We start from the raw sequence: 20641 nt of genomic DNA, 5'->3' as shown, positions 1-20641 counted from the left end.
TATTTCCTATTTAGAGTTCAAATCCCCTCTTCTTATCATAACTATAGAATTATTGAGAAAAAAAAACTGTCCGACGGCCATGGGATTATTTATGTTATGATGAGCGTTTTTACTAGAAAGCATAAACTTTGCTCAGATAATGAAGATGTTTTTTGATTATTTAACAAATGAAAATTATATAGACCAGCAGTTAGGGACAGACAATTAAGAGATAAGGCACCAATGAGAAACAAATTTATGGAATAGAAATTGTAGGGATGAAAAGTCCAAGAATGTATATTGGGCCATGGGTCTTGTCCGAGAACATTTAGTAGTTCGAGGACAAATGGATGTTAGTGAAGAAGTACAAATCAGTGAATTATGGAAGGATTTTGGTCGTGAGGGTTTGGGAAGGTAGTCTGAGTAGAAATGCCTCCTTGGCTTAGCAGAGTAGAGGTCAAAAGAGTTAATCTGCTTTTGAGAGCAATACTTCGGACGATTCTATTGGTAAAGGCAAACATTAGGAGGGAATAGGACAAAGTGAAACTGAGAAATATCTAAGAGAAAATTGTTATCACCGCATTAAATGCTTTGTAGCTAACTCCTTGGCCGCATTAATGTGGAGGTGATACCTGAATAATAATATTCAGCCTTACAGCTACCCATGAAGACTTCAGGAATGTGTTGATGGGACAAGTATCAAAGCCAACAATCTGGTCTACATGTGGAGGGTTGAGATGAAGTGGTGAGGCTAAATATAAAGAAGGAAATCTTCATTACAAAGGGATTATCAAATAATTTAGGAAATGAAAAATCATTGTATACTCAAGAACTGTAATAGGTTTAAGTTTGAAAGTAATATATAATAACTACCATCATCGGACTTTGCTAAGTGTTATTTTCTTTGCATTAAACCGTTTATTTTTCAATTATCATCTAGCCTACTATTATTACTATTTAACACCTTGAAGTTCAGTTTCTAGCCCACTTTCTACAAATTCATTGTTTTGGGCTTTTTGGGCCTTAGTCCTTTTTTACTTTTGGGTTGTCCAAGCGAAACGTGTCCTTACAAAATTCATCAGCTCGAGGAGAAATCTCTCTCACAACTTGCATGTCATAAGATAATTTTTCCTTTTAAGGGTGGAAGAATTTGACATTACCCAATAACATGACATGTTATTATTATATTTGTTCAAGATCAATTTAGTATAAATGTGTTCATGTCAAAGTGGATCTACACATTTTGACACAATTAATAAATAGATCAATTTTATGTTGACTTGCATAACCTATAATTAAACCAAAGTGATCCAGTTTAGCAATCGTCCTAAGGTAGGTTGATGTGTTTTAACATGAGTCTATTTAATCTGTATTAATAAATATATATCATTTTTTTTTCTAAATTTTTCGCAACAAATAGGTAAATATCATTTTCGTCTGATATAAATTTGAATTTTAAATTTAGAATTAATGTTGACAAATTCTAAGTCTAAAGCTCCTAATCCAGTTACTTGAATTGGGAGGTGGTATCCTTTTTTAGATTTGGATGGAATTTCATTGCCTTGGAAAAAGAATTTTTAGGTCACATGATATTAGTACGCACTTTAAATGATGTTATTATGAACTATAATTTGTATAAAATGTATTTCTTTATAATTATTATAATTTAAGCACTTAAAAAATATTAAAATTTGCTAATTATTTTGTGTTATATTTTTTAAAAAGGTTGAAATGTGTGGTATTCATGTCAACCCAATATAACTCATTTAGTAAACAGATTGAAATAAGTTATTTATATGTCCATCAAACATAAATATTAAGCATGTTACATGAATCATGTCAAGTAAAATTATTTATTAAACATATTATTTTTCTTCTTTTCTTTTTTTTTGATAATTAATAAACATATTATGTTAGAATTAAATGATTTTGGCATAATTATTAACACGTTAGGATTGAAGTGATGGTAATGGTATTAACATAGCAAACCCAAACCCATAAAGCATAATGAATTTGATTTGGGTATCCACTTATCATTTAAGGCCCAACAATGGCCCCTGTCTACCTGGTCGGCTGAAAATCAATTTTAACACTACTGTGAGGCCTAATAAGGTTAACTTTGTTGCTATGTAAAAATCATTGGGGAAAGATCACGCATGCTTAAATTAGTGATCACTATTATGGCGATGGTTATCTTTGGATGTGGTTCTTGGTAATTTGCAATTTCTCCACTGTTCCATAATCTATATCCTCCAATATTGGTGACATCAATATTGCTTCTAAATCCTCTCTCTTTTGTTCTTCCTTAATTTTCACATCTAATAATTAGAATTTATGAATAGTCTAGCCCACATGTTAATTGTTTGGACTCACTTTTGTAATTTTCTTGAGGCTTGAGGCTCTTTCTACCAATATTTCATAGGGAAGAAAGGAAGATTGGACGATGTACCATATCTCATCAAGAAGTAAAACATGTTGATGTTTATTTTGTAGTTGACCATACATATTAAACGTGTCAGACTTTGCTGGGTTAGAGTCTTAGCCATTCCACATGTTTGTTTTTTTAAAGAGTTTCAACCTATGGTGTCCGTTTTTAATAATAACTCTTTATCATTAGACTAAGATACCAATCACTTTTTTGTGTAAACAGGAATTGAAACCTAATTAAATCTCTTACTCAACCATCAAAGGTCATTCCACATGCTTAGTAATTCATTATACTATATATTAGGCCAAAAATGGAGATATACCCCTTTCGCCAAAAAGTTTCAGCAAAATGCCTCTTCTTTGAAACTATTTAGAAATATGCCTCTGTTTTGAAACTCGATTTTCTAAAAATCGAGTTTCAATGTAAAGCTCGATTTTTAGAAAATCGAGTTATAGCCAAATTAAACTTTAAACCAAAAAAAATTGTGGAACTCGAGTTCCACACTAAAACTCGATTTTGATAAATCCGAATTTCAAAATAAAGGCATATCTCTAAATAGTTTCAGACAGGGGGCATTTTTCTGGAACTTTTCGATGAAAGGAGTATATCTCCATTTTCTCCCTGTATATTAGCAATAATAATGAATATTCGTTAAGATATTAATGGCCTCATGTGGAAAGAAAAATTAAGTAGTCCAATAAAGGATAAAGCAATATGGTCCACGATAAATTTTTTATGGTTTTTAAACTTTTGACCTCATGTATATAATTATTATATCAATGGGTAATCTAATATTGGCTGATTAGTAACTACAGTGGAAACCGAGTTAATGTTTGATATTGATAGGCCAAGAATTTATTGACCCATTGTGATGAATTAACTAATTAATTAGCTAAGTTAATTAATTAATTCAATTAACATGCAATATGTGTGGTAGCACAAACAAATCACCAATTAAGTTAAATGCAGCAGAAAATAAAGTTGACATGGTGATTTGTTTACGAATAGGGAAAATCTCCAAGGTAAAAACCCCACCGGGTGATTTTAAGGTCACCACTTTTAAGAATCCACTATTATCATAACAAGTGGTTACAAGTAAAGGAATCTCAGTAGCTTATACCAACCTACAGTTAAACCCTTATCCCAATACATAATTGGACTTGTTCTGTAGTGACAATCTCTCATTTTCACTGCACAGCTCCTAATACGTGACTAACCAATCGATGCACAAATCCAAGTACATGACTAACCACCAACTTAAGAAGGATGTTGGCTGCAAAGTTCTTCAGTTCGTCAACACGATGAAGATTACAAAGCTCTTTGGTTACAAAACCCTACGGTGTACAAACACAGCAGCTTCTTCAAGAGAAAGATGAACTAGAGCAAATTCTATCTCTAGTCATAATTTGCTTGAACAAAACCTTTGCATCAAGTTTCATCCCCTGAGACGGCCTTTAAAATAATCCTTATATATGTTTAGAGTTGTGAGACAAGAAAGCCTAAACAAGTATACACGAATATGTGTGAAATAAGATCTAATAAATTGATTTTCGTAAATCTCAATAGATAAGTTATATATCGAGTAGCTGTCGAGCATCGGGCTGAAGATCCCTTTTAAACCTCGATAGATGCTATATGTCGAGCTTTAAAATACAACATTTCTTCACTTGATTCTTGGACAGATTTGTATGGCTTTAACACTTGGACTTGAACTCTTATTCCTTGAAGTATTAAATACATCCTAGATCTACCCAATTACAAGTAAAGTGTGTTTTGTCATAGGATTAGCTCAATTCTAAATGACATATGTTCTTAACATGATTCACATATGTCCTAACAGATATTTGGTATATATATATTAAACTGAAACCTTTGAAACTCCCACAATTTTTCTCGTAAACACAATATTTAAATAAAATTATCATTATATTTAAATAAAAATATATTTGTTTAGTCCAAATTTAATAAGGAGTGAACCTCTATTTCTCTAACAAGTCTAATTTAAACTCAAACTCATCATTTTTGTTATCATTTTTTAAATAAAATTATTTTTGTTTAGTCCAAACTTAATAAGGAGTAAAACTCTATCTCTCTAATAAGTCCAACTTAAACTTAAACTTAAACTCAAATACATTATTATCATTTTTTTTAAATAAAAATATATTTGTTTAGTCCAAATTTAACAAGAAGTGAAACTCTATCTCTCTAACAAGTCCAACTTAAAATAAAACTCATCATTTTTTTTATCATTTTTTAATAAAATTATTTTTTTTTAGTCTAAACTTAACAATGAGTGAAACTTTATCTCTCTAACAAGTCCAACTTAAACTTATACTCAAATTCATCATTTTTTTAACAAAATTATTTTTGTTTAGTCCAAACTTAATAAGAAGTGAAACTCTATCTCTTTAACAAGTTTAACTTAAACTCAAACTCAAACGTTGATAAAAAATAAAATAAATAAAAAAAGCTTGAATGAATCCTATATTAAGATTATGAGATAATTACAGTAAACTCACCTGTGGTTAGGCCCGTTTTCACTTTACCTACTCGTGATTTAATCATTTACACTTTGCCCACTTGAGGTACCTTCCGTTAGGGATTTGTTACCCACCTTTCCCTTTGCCGTTAAAAAAACACATTTTTAGGGAAAACAGACATAACAAAGATAAAAAAAAGTTAAGGGTTTTTATTTCTTAAGAACTTCTTTGAGAACAAAACAAAGGAATAGCACCCAGATCAAAGGCTCAATGAAATCACTTTTAATCTATATCAATATCAACAATCTCATAACATCTCAAAATTGTGAATTAATTTTTACAAGATGACCAACAATCTCAAAACAACCAGCAACTTTATTAACAAAAGAGAGTGAGATAGAGATAAGCAATCAACAACCAAAGAATGAGTTAATGAGAAATCCAGCTGTGGGTTTGGATTGTGGTGGATCAGCCATGGGTTTGGTGGCGTGGTGGCGACCCTAAGTGCTGCTTGTGCCTCTCCTAATTCTCAGTCCTTTTCTGCACAACCAAACACCACCAATTAAGGAAAGGAAAGGAACCTTCCAACTTCAAACCCGCCCCCAATTCCAACTTCAAACCCACTCCAAATCCCCACCACAGTAGCAAACCCACCCCCAATTCTAACTTCAAACCCACTCTAAATCCCAGCCACAGTAGCAAAACACCTGAATAAGCAACCTGACGAAATCGAATCCGTCGACCCCACAACTCGGCGAATCCGACGGTTCTCCTTGCAGCTCCTCAACCCAAATGATGATCGTGATCAACACTAAGAAAGCCAGAAATTCAAGCCAAAAGAACGCCCATCTCATCTGGATGGTCCACCAGCTGTTTCATCTTCTATTGAAGAAGAGGAAGAAACTTTCTCTGATGATGATGAAGACGAACAAGAAGAAGAAGAAGTTGAAGAAGAAGGAGGAGGAGAACAAAGTTCATCTGAAGAAGAAGAAGAAGAAGAAGAAGAAGAAGCTAAAATTGAATCTTTACCATCCACTCCACTAGTGAAACCCCATCCTTCATCATCCGGACCCATGGAACCCGAATCTACTCCGGCAAAAGCCACACAAGCCAGATCCACGAGATCCTCCACCATTAAGAACAAGAAGCGTCCAAACAGTGAAACGGAAATGATGCTGTTGAAGTCGAAGCGGGTCAAGAAGAAAGACCCAGACCCGGAACCAAAATTCCAAGGCGGTAGTGGGGAAGAGAAGAAGCTTTTCCAGAGGCTGTGGAGCGACGACAAATCCCGTGTTTAAAGAAGAAGGATTTTGAGAAGAAGTACCACACTATTCCTGTGTTTTGTTCTCAGAAGTTCATAAGTAATAAAAAAACTCTAACTTTTTGATCTTTGTTATGTTTGTTTTTTCCTAAAAATGTATTTTTCTAACGGCAAAGGAAGAGGTGGGTAATAGATCCCTGACGGAGGTACCTCAGGTGGGTAAAGTGTAAATGATTGAACCACGGGTAGGCAAAGTGAAAACGGACCTAACCACAGATGTGTTTACTGTAATTATCCCTAAGATTATCCTAAACGGGACTTTATTTGGATAAAAATAAAAATCATCAACTATTGATAAAATTCAACTTCTTTGGATAATAGAAGAATTCTTCTGAAATTTCTTATACAACAATGTAGTAATTAAGATGCTTGGTGGGCATCATTATCATTTTTATAAAACAAAATTATTTTTGTTTAGTCCAAACTTAACAAGAAGTGAAACTCTATCTCTCTAACAAGTCCAACTTAAACTTAAATTTTGCGATGTTAATCATGAACACTATAAACGTAATGCAAACACTATTTTTTTTTTTAAAAGTCAAGTAGAAGTATGAGTTCTTCTTATGTTATTTTCTTCTCCTCTACATAGTTAAAAAAAATATAAATATTTTATGGTTTTTCATGTATTTTTTAAAAAGTAATTTTCGTATATAAACCACCAAACTCTTTTAAGCCATTTTTTACAAGATAAAAAAGTTTGCAATAATTGAAATTATTCTTTTGAATGTAACTCATCTTTCTTTTATATTTCTCTATTGTTTAATCATATATATTTTTTGTTTGTTTCAATAATTTCTAAACAGTGAATCATCTAATTTTTTAATATTTTTTGGTCTTTCAAAAGTTTTAATATCTGAATTTTTGAATTATTTTTTTGCAATATCTAAAATTGTCTGACAAATTTTTTGTAAGCCATTGCATGTTTAAGTAATGACTTTTTTATCAAATTGTAACACAAATTGAAATCATATAAAAGCAAATCATACAGTAGTATAGTTTCTTAATCAATTTAAAATTTTATAAAATTATTTTAATTTACTTCACAAATAGGTAGATTTTTGTGCATACTACATGTTCCCGTGCTAAATCCAGCCAACACGTTTGAAACTTTTTTTTTTCCAATGAATGTATACATCACGTGTGAAACTTGGACCAAAAAGATCAACTTGAAGCTTTTGTGAAAAACACACACATTAGCTAACAATTAAGAGCAAGAAACCAGAGACAAGGACATTGTTTATATACATACATATATATATATATATATATATATTTTGCTAGTAGTTTTTAATATTGTTATGTCAAACTCAATGGGAGGATTAACTGACATGGTGCCAGGAGATTCTGTATCCAAAATTCTGTCTTTCGCCTCTCCAACAGACGCATTCAAATCGTCAATGATGTCATCCATGTCTCATTTTGCAGCGGAGTGTAATATTGTTTGGGAGATGTTCTTGCCAACTGATTATAAGGATATTGTGTAAAGGCTGATCACTCCTTTGACATTTAAGTACGAAGAATGAGCTTTTTGTCTGTCTGTGCAATCCTGTTCTCGTAGATGGTGGTAGAAAGGTAGGTTTTAAATGATTTCCAAACACACCCTTAAACATTTCTCATGCATTTACTCAGATTGTCAGCCTTTGAAGGAGTTGAAGGTACTCTCGAAAAGGGTGAGGAAGGTGCAGCAAAATTTGCAAATAAGGGGAGAGAGAGCAAAGAGAGAGTTTCCTATTGACACATATAAATTGATACAGGAAGAATCCATCAAATGCATACCCTAGTTATATATATTTTACTTGAGTTATGCAAAAAGTAATTAAAAAATTTACTTGAGAAGACCTTGAAAGTGGAACTATGCAAGTTTGATTGTAAGGAGGAAAAAAAAAACCATATGCTGCAATGGTACACGCATGGAGTCCTGGAACTATCTATTTAATTGACTGCTGGCGTCAAAAGAAGATCCCCAGTGGTGCATGGGGGACTTCGGACTCCAAATCTGTAATTCTAATTTTGGCCGCAATCTAGTCGATGATTTAAGACGTGCTTGATTTATGTTCAAAATATAATTGAATAAACAATTTTAAACTTTTAATAATTGACTTAGCTCAACTCATTTATAACTCTACTTGCAAAACCTTTACATGGGCTATCATTTTTTTTTTTTTTTACGTTGGTTTGGGTTAGAAAGGAAAACATATCTTAGGCCAACTAAAAAAAAAAAAGTAATGAGCTCGTACTATTTTCTTGACTTGACCAAGTCATTTAACTTGTTATCCTTAACGCCTTAAAATTGATTCATTCGATTCTTCAAAACCATGAATGCTATTGGTTTGGAATTTGATGATATTTGGACATTGATAGGAAAAATGGATTAGAATGCAAATTTATTATGAAGTTTCTAAAATTCTATCTATCAATATTTTTTTTTATGAGTATTCATCTATTTTGAAGTGAGAAGATTTCGTTTTGCAACATCATTTCAAAATGGATAGATATAGTTTTAAAAACTTCATAATAAAGTTATCTAAGGACTATACTTCATAATAAAGTTATCTCTAAGGACTATAAAGGATCTTAATCAATAAAAATAGATTTCATAGGGTACATATAAAAAGAATTTGTACCATAGAATTCTTCATATTTCATATATGATATTTTCCATTTTCTTAGTCTTGTACTTCCGTGTAGAAAATCTATTTCTTAAGGAAACATCATTAGATATTATTTTTAGGGAAACAACATTTTTTTAAACAAACAGTTAATGCAATGTTTTCCAAGATAGTAATTAGTATTTAGATTGCGGACTATAGAGTGATTTATCTTTTTTTTTTTTTTTGGTATGGTACTTTACGTTTAAGAAATCAAATACTGGATAATTTTTTTTTCTTTTGTAAATTTTATATTATTAAATGGATTATAAATATTTAAGATAGTAATTAGTATTTAGAGTGTGCAATGTGAAGTGATTTATCTTTATTATTTTTTTTGTATAGTACTTTATTTTCAAACAATCAAGTACTGGGTAAATTTTTTTTTTTCACTTTTTTTTTTCTTCTGTAAATTTTATATTATTATGTGAATTAAAAATATTTGAGGTAGTAATTAGTATTTAGAGTATGTACTGTGCAGTAATTTATCTTTATCTATTTTTTTTTCCTGTTTGTATGGTACTTTACTTTCAAGAAATCAAGTACTAGGTAAATTTTTTTTCACTTTTTTTTTTTGTAAATTTTATATTATTAAGTGGATTATATATATTCAAGATAGTAATTAGTATTTAGAGTGTGGACTGTAGAGTGATTTATCTTTTCTTTTGTAAATTTTATATTATTAAATGGATTATAAATATTTAAGATAGTAATTAGTATTTAGAGTGTGCAATGTGAAGTGATTTATCTTTATCATTTTTTTTGTATAGTACTTTATTTTCAAACAATCAAGTACTGGGTAAATTTTTTTTTTTCACTTTTTTTTTTCTTCTGTAAATTTTATATTATTATGTGAATTAAAAATATTTGAGGTAGTAATTAGTATTTAGAGTATGTACTGTGCAGTAATTTATCTTTATCTTCTTCTTTTTTTCCTGTTTGTATGGTACTTTACTTTCAAGAAATCAAGTACTAGGTAACTTTTTTTTTTCACTTTTTTTTTCTTTTGTAAATTTTATATTATTAAGTAGATTATATATATTTAAGATAGTAATTAGTATTTAGAGTGTGGACTGTAGAGTGATTTATCTTTTCTTTTTCTTTTGTTTTTTGTGTAGTACTTTACTTTCAAGAAATCAAATATTAGGTAATTTTTTTTTGTAAATTTTATAATATTAAGTGGATTATAAATATTTAAGATAGTAATTAGTATTTAGATTATAGACTGTGAAGTGATTTTTCTTTTTTTTTTTCTTTTTTTTTTTGTATGGTACTTGTGCGCGCCCAGATACGACTAGTGGGCCTAAGAGGTATTTGGGCTCACAATCTATTTATATGGTGGACTTGTGGATTTCCTACTATGGGTGATGCTTTGCTCGGCTCTGTAGCTTAACCTTCCTCTAGTACCTTCCTTCTTTTTCCTGGTGATGACTCTTCACTCTACAACTTCTCACCCCAGAATCGCCAACCCTCACAACTGAGTCTTCCTTGCCTATTTATAGCCATACTTAGTAGAGTGACCATGATTATTTCCCTGGTGGGTGGAAAGAGGGGTCCAATACTTTTAACCTTAAGTGGGGGTTTAGTTGGGAGTGGGAGGAAGTGAGAGTGGCATTGGAACTGGTTCCACCGATGGCTGTACTGCTTGGTAGAGATGTTCCTGAAGCCTTTACTGGACTCACGGGGACCCGACCTTCCGGGCGGTCATATTTTCCTAATAGACAGGATTTTGCATTTACAGCATGCCATCGGTGTTCCCCTTATTCCAAGTTGGGTGCCGAGGATCATCCAGACGGTACTCATAGGCCCGGTTCCACAAGTGATCTTCAAACATGATAGTTCTAGAACTTGAATCCCAACGATTCGTGGGCTTTGTGTAGGTGGCATTGTTGAGATGGACTTTAGTGAGTATTGGGCCCGCAAATGAATAGCGTCCCGTACATTAGCCCCCCCTTGACTCGTGCCCGGCCCCGGGCACGAGTCAAAGTCGAGGGACAAGCGTTATCCGAGATACTGAACAGACAGGGATTTGGAGCGGTTCAGAAAAATCATTTAATGCGCCTTTGAAAAGTCGTGCGTTACGTGACTGCTGGCTCAGACTCTCATCATTGCGCGATGGTTCACGAACCGAAGCAGCGTGCGTGCGACAGTTGGAGTGGGGATTAGTGAGATTTCCTGCTCCCCATTCATTGATCAGTACCAACCCCATCTCTCATGGTTCCTATAAATAGGTCATTTTAGGACCCTCTTCGTTTTTTTGATCTCCATTCTCTGAACCACCCTCTCTACCGAGCATTCATCTGGTGTTAATCCCTCAGCCCAGAATATTCCTCTCCCTTAGAGCCCGAAGTAAGTCTTCTACCTCTTTCTCTTTTACTTTAGTTCTGTTCTTCAACCCTGGTTTCTAGGATGGGTTTCACTCACCTTTTGAATATTGAGGCGTCTCTAGCCAGCCTTAGGCAAACGTTCAACATCCCTAAAGATGTAGATGTGGCATACTGCCATGAGAGCGAATTTCCGCTTTATAGGGGCTCCAATACTGCCTTTTCCCTTTAATGTCTGTTTTGGAGGGCAGGTTTAGATTTTCGGTGGATGCCCTTTTAATTGATACACTTAGGTTCTATGGCTTGTGTCCGGACCAACTTCCCCCCAACTTTAACCAGGTAGTTAGTTGCGTCAGCAGGCTGAACCAAATATACGGTTTGAAATTGAGCCAACATGACATAAATTACATGTACAGCCTATATGGGAGTAAAGAGACCAATTATTATTTGAAAGTCAGGGATACGTGGCTACGACTAATTTTGTGTCCACCCGATTCTAACAGGAATTCTGCCGGAGAGTTTGTTCGAGTACGTGGTAATTGGTTTACCGGTGATGTCCCTTGTCCTCTCTCACGGCGTGAAGTTGGTTCGTGCCGAACACTAATCCGTCACACTTTCTTTACTTTTACTCGTTTTGTTTGGACACTAACCCCTCGTATTTCTATGTTGCAGACGGCAAAATATTCATCCAGGACCTTAGAGTGGTGAATATAAGAGATTTAAATTTTGTGCTTCGGTTCGAGATATTCGTCTACAGCGACGGACAGCTCAGGGCATCGCACCTCATACTCGGTTGCACCCCCGTGTACAAGACTTGGCAATCCTTCAGCCAAGCCCTCTTGGTCGACAGTCCATTGTTGTCCTACATAGACGTTTGCCACGCCAACTTTCTTCCCCCCTCTTTGACTACCAGCGAAACCCGCGACCTCGGTCCCGGCTATACGACTGCTGAAGACCTAGCCCCGGTCCGGGACGAGTCAGCTGAACGAGTTTCCTGAGCTCTCAGAGAGTTGGCACATGTTCCTGTTGAGGGAAATAATGCCCAAGTCCAAGTGGCCGAAGGAGTAGCTGAGCCAATCGGCACATCGAGAGTCAGAACTGGTCCGTCAGAGAAAATGGTAAGCAAAAGGACAATGACTCTTTCCCGGTTCCTGCCCGGGGCCATTCTTGCGGCTCAGCCTCCATCCCCCTTAGGAAAGGGGTCGAGCCTTCCCGCTGGAGAGGGCAGAAAAAGGAAACGGGCTGTCGAACAGGTTTGTCCCCCCCCGGGCGATGTTCTCCCGAAAACTTCGCCGCGTGCGAAAGTGGGTCCCAAGGCCTAGGAGGCGGCAGGTGTTGTTCAGCCAGCCATCCAGGTTGGGACAAAAGGGGCGTCTTCCTCTCAGGTCGGGGTTAGTTAGCAGCCCGATTTTAGGCTGGGTGACAAACCCTTATCTGCGACCGCCACTGTTCAAATATGGGCGCAGGGCGAAGGAGGTCGGGTTGCCTAGAGCCTGGCACAAGGCCTCCTGCTGCCCGAGGATGCCCACTTCTTCTCGGACGGCAATGATGAGTTGCTTGCTAGACGGCTGCAATGGCATACCATCACGGTAATTGCTACTTCCCCACTTCCATGCATCGCAATACCCTTTTAAGCATATGCAATGTTTTTTCAGTTTCATTATCTCATCACCGTTCTTGTTTTCAGGTTGCGCAGTTAACTAGTGTTATCGACGGGAGGTTGAAGGAGGCGGCTGAGGTTATCGATCGGGCCAATGAGCAGAGGACCGCTGCCGAGAACATGGTCAAGGAGAGGGAAGAAGCTGCTAATGCATCTGAAAGGAAAGCATTAGACGCCAAAAAGGCCCTTTTAGCAGCGAAGAAGAAGCTGACCGGTCTAACATCCAGATTGAACGAGACCGAGCTGAGGTTGGCCAAGGCGAATAGCTTGAACCTGTCCCAAGTCGATGAAATTGCTAGCTTGAAGGATGCTCTTGAGGCCTGTGAGGACAAATGGTATAATGCAAGCTTTACGGAGGCCGAGAACTCTATGGAACCTATTATCCATCAAGCTCAGAACCACAGGTTCGGGGAAAGGTGGATGGTTGCCCTCCAAGCGATGGGAGTAGCTGAGGATTCCCCTCAGTGGAACCCTAACCAGATTCCATACCCGGTTCCTCCTCCACCTGTTCAAAGTCAGGTCGGTGCTGAAGATGAGGAAGATACGCCAAGCATGAGGGACCTCATGTAGGCAATCGATTCCCATGTTGAAATGGTTGACTTAGAAGCCTTAAGCAATGTCTGTGTTGAAGCCGAGACCATTCGTGAACAGACCCCCCTCACAGCTTCGCTAGCCAAAGATATGCCCATTCAGCCCAATTCCCAGACTTCGCCCCCCAACCCACCTAAATAAAGACTTAATTTTTCAGTGGAGCACAAAAAATGTGTTATTATATTTTGTTTTGTTTTGTCTAATGTGCCTAGTTCGCTGGGCTGTGGCGACGGAACAATTTCTCTAATGTTTGGATGGTTTTGATCGGCATTGCCGAGACATAAATTTGTACGTTTCGTTCCTATTTTTAAGTTTATGCACATTCATTTTGCAAAATGTCAGCTTTGCACATGATTAGGGTTAGCTTAATCATCATATCTTACTTTCTCGCTTACGGTGGTCGAGAGCCATGTTTCCGCCCCTAGGAATTTTCTGCTCATGTTCTCGTTGCTCGGTATGGAGGCTCATGGTCTTTATCCCTTAGTTTTCGCACGCTCGGTGGTAGGAATCGAATCGAGGAAAGGTCTCTATACTTAGAAAATGCATAGTTTAAGGTTTCCACATGCTCGGTGATAGGAATCGAACCAAGGATAGGTCTCTATACTTAGAAAGTACATAACTTAAGGTTTCCACCTGCTCGGTGAAAGGAATCGAACCGAGGATAGGTTTCTGTCCTTAGAAAGTGCATAGTTTAAGGTTTCAACCTGCTTGGTGATAGGAATCGAACCGAGGATAGGTTTCTGTCCTTAGGAAGTGCATAGTTTAAGGTTTCAACCTGCTCGGTGATAGAAATCAAACCGAGAATAGATTTCTGTCCTTAGAAGATGCATAGCTTAAGGTTTCCACCTGCTCGGTGATAGGAATCGAACCGAGGGTAGGTTTCTATCGTTAGAAAGTGCATAACTTAAGGTTTCCACCTGCTTGGTGATAGGAATCGAACCGAGGATAGGTTTCTGTCCTTAGAGAGTGCATAGTTTAAGGTTTCAACTTGCTCGGTGATAGGAATCGAACCGAGGATAGATTTCTGTCCTTAGAAGATGCATAGCTTAAAGTTTTCACCTGCTCGATGATAGGAATCAAACCGATGGTAGGTTTCTTTCCTTAGCGGGAATGGGGTGCCTTCACACTCACAATTCTCTCGATATTTAATGCCCGGGGATAATGACCTAAAAGTGATGGGGTAATATGCATCTGTATAGTTTAAATGCCATCATATTAAATACGTGATAATGCAAAAATTACATCAGGTTCACATCTTTGGGAGGTAACTGGTCAATGATAGAACTTTTTCAAGTTATGAACATTCCACGGCCGGTGAAGGGGTTTTTCCTCCAAGTCTTCCAAGTAGTACGCCCCTGCACCGGCAGTAGCGGTTACTCGGTAGGGCCCTTCCCATGAAGGGGCTAGCTTCCCTGCATTAGCATCCCACTTATTCCCTATGACCTTGCGAAGTACTAGATCTCTAGCCGCAAACTCCCGTTTCCTCACACTTCTGTTGTATCTCTCGGCAAGCTTCTGCTGATATTCTACTAGTCGAATGATGGTGTTTCTCAGTGTTCTTTTAGCAAGTTCAACTGCTCTGCCATTAGTGTGTCATTCTCATCCAAAATGAATCCCGTGACTCGGGCGCTGCACAGGTTTACTTCAATGAGGATGACAGCCTCTGCCCCATATGTTAGAGAGAATGGTGTCTCTTTCGTTGATCTCTTGTGAGTTGTTCGGTATGCCCATAAGACGCTTGGTAACTCCTCGGCCCATCATCCTTTGGCGTACTCTAACCTTTTCTTCAATCCATTGACGATGGTCTTATTGGTTGCTCCTACCTGACTGTTACTCTGCAGGTATGCTGGCGTAGAATACCAGTTCTGGATACCAAGGTTGTTGTAGAACTCTTGGAATGCCTTGCTGTCGAATTGTAGACCATTGTTTGAGACGAGAGATTTTGGCACGCCAAACCTCGTTATGATGTTTCTCCATACGAATCTTTTGACATCAACATCTTGGATGTTCGCCAGCGCCTCTGCTTCTGCCTACTTCATGAAGTAGTCTATGGCCACCAGCACAAACCTTCGATTACCCTATGCTCGGGGAAATGGCCCGACTATGTCTAGCCCCCAGCATGCAAATGGCCACTGGCTGCTTACTGGGTTCAAGTTTCCGGCGGGCTAGTAGATCATTGGGGCGTGTACCTGACACTGCTCACACTTGCGGGCATGCTCGGTTACGTCTTTCCTCATTTGCGGCCACCAAAACCCTTGAGTCATTGCTCGGTGAGCCAGTGATCACTCCCTAACATGGCTACCACATACCCCTTTGTGCAACTCAGTCAAAAGCTCTTCAGCCTGATTGGGACGAAGACACTGCAAGTATGGCCCTTCAAATGATCTTCGGTACAACTTCCTATCGGCAGACAACCAGTACAGAGCAGCGGTTCGTCGTACCCTGGCTGCCTCTTTCACATCGTCCGGGGTTTGACTCTCCGCAAGGAATTCGATGATAAGGTCCATCTAGTAACTCTTGGTTGTGGCGATCTGTGCGATTAGTGTCCTAGCAATAATACTTGGTTCCGGCACTAACTCTACCCTTATCAACCGAGGAACCATGTCAGTTATTGTTGATGCCAGCGTTGCAAAGGAATCGACGTGCCGGTTCTACCCCCTGGCTACCCGTTCAACCTTGACCTTTGTAAAATTACCCATGATCCACTTCATCAGCTGCAGATATTCAATCATCCGAGTATCTTTGGCCTCGAAGTTCCCTTACACCTGATTAACTACCAAGAGAGAATCCGAGTAGATTTCCACTTCCTTGGCTCCCAGATCCATGACCACTCTAAGTCCAACTAGTAGGGCCTTATTCTCAGCTTCGTTGTTAGAAGCCCTAAAGCCTAGCCTGGACGAGTGTTCCAATTTTAGCCCTTCTAGGGTGATGACCACAATTCTAATCCTTGCCCCTGCCACGTTGGATGCGCCGTCCACAAATACTCTCCAAGGTTTGGCTTTTGCGAGGCAAACTATCTCCGCACCTTTGGGCGAGAACTCGGCAATAAAGTCCGCGAGCACTTGTCCCTTCACCGAGTTCCTCGATTTGTACCTGATATCAAAAGAGCCTAGCCGAGTCCCCCACTTGGCTATCCTTCCCGTAAAGTCAGATCTTCTCAATAACGATTTAAATGGGTACTCGGTCAGCACATGGACAATATGGGCCTGAAAATAATGGGGTAATTTTCGGGTGGAATACACGAGAGCCAGCACCAGTTTCTCTAGTGGTAAATATCTGGTCTCAGCGTTAACTAATGTCTTGCTGATGTAGTAAACCAGGATCTGCACGCCATTATCTCTTAATAGCATTGCACTGGCTGCATGCTCGGATACGAAAAGGTACATATACAGGTCCTTTCCCGATTCTGGGGTTGCTAGCGTTGGAACCCATCCCAGGTAGTCCTTAAGATCTTGGAAGGCTCCATCACACTCCTTGTCCCACCGAAACCCCTTCCATCTTTTCAACAGTTGATAAAATGGTCGGCACCGATCAGCAAACTTGGAAATAAATCAGTTGAGGGCAAGCAGCATACCGATCAATTTTTGAACCTATTTCGGGTTGCTCAGTGGTTTGAGATGTATCACTGCTTCAATCTGATTGGGGTTAGTTTCGATCCCCCGTTTGGTAATCTGATAACCCAAGAACTTGTCGGACCCTACTCTGAAAGCGCACTTATCAGCGTTGAGGAGCAGTTGGTGTCGCCTGAGTATCTCGAACACTTCTTTAAGGTTATCAATGTGCTGTCCTTCTTGTTTACTTTTTATCACTATGTTATCAATGTACACCTCGACCGTCTGCCCAATCTTGTCTCTGAACATCCTTGTCATCATTCATTGGTAGGTGGCCCCTGTGTTCTTCAGCCTGAATGGCTTCACGGTATAGTGATAGTTAGCATCGGGTGCTACGAATGCCATTTTCTCCTGATCCTCGGCTACTAAGGCAATCTAGTGATAACCCTGGAAATCGTTGAGAAAGCTTATTCTCGGGTGCCCGTAGGTAGCGTCCACCAATTGATTAATTTTTGGCATCGGGAACGGATCTTTCGAGTATGCTCGGTTAAGGTCGGTGAAATCAACACAAACCCTCCACTTACCGCTCTTCTTCTTCACGACCACCGTGTTTGCGAGCCATTCCGGAAAGAACGTTTTCTTTTGGCCCCTGCCTGTCTCAGCTTCCCAGCCTCCTGTTTGACAGCTTTCACATGTTCCTTAACGGACCTTCTTGGTCTCTGCTTCTTCGGAAGGCATAAAGGATCCACATTTAGCTTATGAACTATAAAGTTGAGGTCGACCTCGGGTACCTCATATGGACTTCAAGCAAACACATCCATATTCTGTATGAGAAAAAGCAGTAACTCCACCTTCTCCACATCATTCAAGCTCGCCCCTATTAGGAAACTCTTTCCTTCTCCCGGCAGGATTCTCACTCTTATCAAATTCTCGGCAGCGTTGGTCCCTTCTATTTGGGGCTACTGTAATTGCTATAGGGGGCTTTTCTCGACTGACTCCTTTAGATCGGTTTGTTTGTTGACTGCGGCTACCAAGTACTGCCTGGCCGCTTGTTAATCCCCTCTTACCACTGTAATCCCTTCTCCAGTTCGGAACTTAACTTTTACGTGTAAGGTGGACGGTACAGCCCCCATGTCGTGGATCCACAGCCTTCGAAGTATTGCCGTGTATGGCGAGAAAGAGGTGACCACAATGAACGTCACCACCACCTCCTTGCCTCCCATATTGACCGGGAGAGAAATCTACCCTTCCGGAGTCACCATATGCCCATCGAACCCCATCAGTGGCGTATCATACTTGGATAAATCCCCTTTTTTTAGGCTGAGCCCCCTATACAGATTTGGGTACATCACGTCTACGTCGCTTCCCTGATCCACCATTATTCTCTTGACTATAAAGCCCCTTATGCGAGTTGTGACTATTAGAGCATCGTGGTGCGGTTGAGTGGTGCCTTCTAAGTCATCGTCTTCGAACACTATAGGTTGTCTAGTGTACCTCGGCCTTTTCCTAGGGGATTGTTCGCCCGTGCTGTCTTCTGCCGACATCACAACCAACACCCCTCTCATTGCGAGTGCTCTAATGCCCCTCGGCACTGCGTGGATGACCTCTATTACTCTAAAAGGGGGTGGGAAAGGGTTGCGACGCAACTGATCTTCTTGCCCTGTTTCCCGATTACCTATTTCTACTAAAAATTCTTTCAAATGCCCGACCTTCACCAATTATTCCAAATGATCTTTCAATACCCTGCACTGCTCAGTGGTGTGCCCTTTGTCTCTGTGGTAAGTGCAATACAGATTCTGGTTTCTCCTTGATGGGTTGCCGACCATCCTGTTCGGCCGCTTGAAATACGACTCATTTTTTATCCTGTCAATGATTCCGTGCACGGGCTCCTTGAACGCCGCATTGACTCCCCCGATCACCGGGCCGGGTTCTTGAATTCTCAAATCCTTCCTATGTCTGGGGTTGAAGCTTGTATTCCGAGGGTGAATGGCGATAGGGGCCTTCCCCTTGGTCTGCAGCCGATCTTTTTCTAAGCGCTTATACTCCTCGATACGCTTCATCAACTGCCTCATATCCTCGGAAGGCCTTAGGGTCAATGATTCCCTCAACCCGGACTCTTCGGGTAACCCCATTCAAAAGGTGCTTACCGCGATCTTTTTGTTGCCCCCACCGATCTCGTTGTACAACTCCCAATACCGACTGGCGTAGTTGCGAAGGGTTTCTCCAGCCCCCATTTTCATTGATAGTAACGCATCTACGGGCTGCGGGACCCGGCTGCAAGTCATGAACCGCACCCCGAACTCCTGAATCAGTTACGAGAAACTATGGACCGAACCTTTCTTCAATCCATTGAACCATCTTAAAGCAGTGGGGCCGAGGCTCAAAGGGAAAGCCTTACACATCAACGCGTCGTTATGGGCGTGTAAAGACATCATTTGAACATAGTGACTTACATGTTCCACCGGGTCTGTCTTTCCAGCATAGGAGTTGAACGGAGGCCTCGTGAACTTGCTCGGCATAGGCGCGCCCTCAATGTCTCTTGAGAATGGAGACCGAGCGGCTTGGCATAACGCTCTGCTCATAGCATCCTTGGCCGCATTTCGTGGCCGCCCCCCATTCGGGGAAGTCGAATCACGGTCCGCATACTCCCGTGAACGCTTGCAGTGTCGACGAGACCCGGATTGATGGATCCCTCCGCCTGGTGATTCCCCACACCGGCCGACCTTTCCCTCTGTTCCTCATGGTCCCTTCTCCTGCGTCTACCCCGCGCTTGCAATTCCAAATCCCTCACTGCCCTACGTAAGCGCTTGAGTTCTTGGTCCTTCTGTTCAAGCTCCCTGTCCCTTTCGCCGAGGCGACTGCGGCCCGAGGCGTCAAACATTGTTCGGAGGGTTTGGTACGATCCTTCTCTGGGCCCAGATTCCTCTGCCCCTTCATGTCTTCTGTCTTCCTGCCTTTTTTGCCTCCTCTCTCGCCATGTAGATCCCCGCGACGACCCTCTAGAGCCACTCTTTGCGTGATTTCCATGTCTACTTCCAGACATTCTCCCGTGCGCGCATAAACAGTACCACAGCTATGTTGAATTTTCCCACAGACGGCGCCAATTGTGTGCGCCCAGATACGACTAGTGGGCCTAAGAGGTATTTGAGCTCACAATCTATTTGTATAGTGGGCTTTTGGATTTCCTACTATAGGTGATGTTGTGCTCGGCTCTGTAACTTAACCTTCCTCTAGTACCTTCCTTCTTTTTCCTGGTGATGGCTCTTCGCTCTACAACTTCTCACCCTAGAATCACCAACCCCCACAACTGGGTCTTCCTTGCCTATTTATAGCCATACTTAGTGGAGTGACCATAATTATTCCTCTGGTAGGTGGAAAGAGGGGTTCAATACTGTTAACCTTAAGTGGGGGTTTAGTTGGGAGTGGGAGGAAGTGAGAGTGGCATTGGAACTAGTTCCACCGATGGCTGTACTGCTCGACAGGGATGTTCCCGAAGCCTTTACTGGACTCACGAGGACCCGACCTTCTGGGCGGTCATATTCTCTGAACAGCCAGGATTTTGCATTTACAGCGTGTCATCAGTGTTCCCCTTATTCCGAGTTGGGTGCCGAGGATCATTCGGACGATACTCATAGGCTCGGTTCCACAAGTGATCTTCA

At 39.8% G+C, this 20641-nt stretch overlaps 1 protein-coding gene across 1 annotated transcript; it reads right to left on the bottom strand.

Annotated features, from left to right (window-relative positions):
* Positions 1–14703: 14703 nt before the first annotated feature.
* On the bottom strand, positions 14704–15938 carry LOC142629247 (uncharacterized). The gene is made up of 3 exons (XM_075803203.1): positions 15741–15938; positions 15211–15461; positions 14704–15010 (listed from the first exon to the last, which is right to left on the bottom strand). Exons 1-3 carry the CDS (start codon positions 15936–15938, stop codon positions 14704–14706), a joined length of 756 nt encoding a protein of 251 aa, XP_075659318.1.
* Positions 15939–20641: the final 4703 nt, after the last annotated feature.

This window comes from Castanea sativa, chromosome 3 (assembly GCF_040712315.1).
Source record: "Castanea sativa cultivar Marrone di Chiusa Pesio chromosome 3, ASM4071231v1".
Lineage (NCBI taxonomy): Eukaryota > Viridiplantae > Streptophyta > Magnoliopsida > Fagales > Fagaceae > Castanea > Castanea sativa.
The sequence above is the reverse complement of the archived record's forward strand: the minus strand, read 5'-3'. Positions and strand labels throughout refer to the sequence as shown.

Coding starts and splice junctions, on each gene's coding strand:
- LOC142629247 (XM_075803203.1), bottom strand. CDS start 15,938: ATGGACCTTATCATCGAATTCCTTGCGGAGAGTCAAACCCCGGACGAT. Junction 15,462..15,740: donor TGACTGAGTTGCACAAAGGG/GTATGTGGTAGC, acceptor TTCATGAAGTAG/GCAGAAGCAGAGGCGCTGGC. Junction 15,011..15,210: donor GTCAATGGATTGAAGAAAAG/GTTAGAGTACGC, acceptor CACTAATGGCAG/AGCAGTTGAACTTGCTAAAA.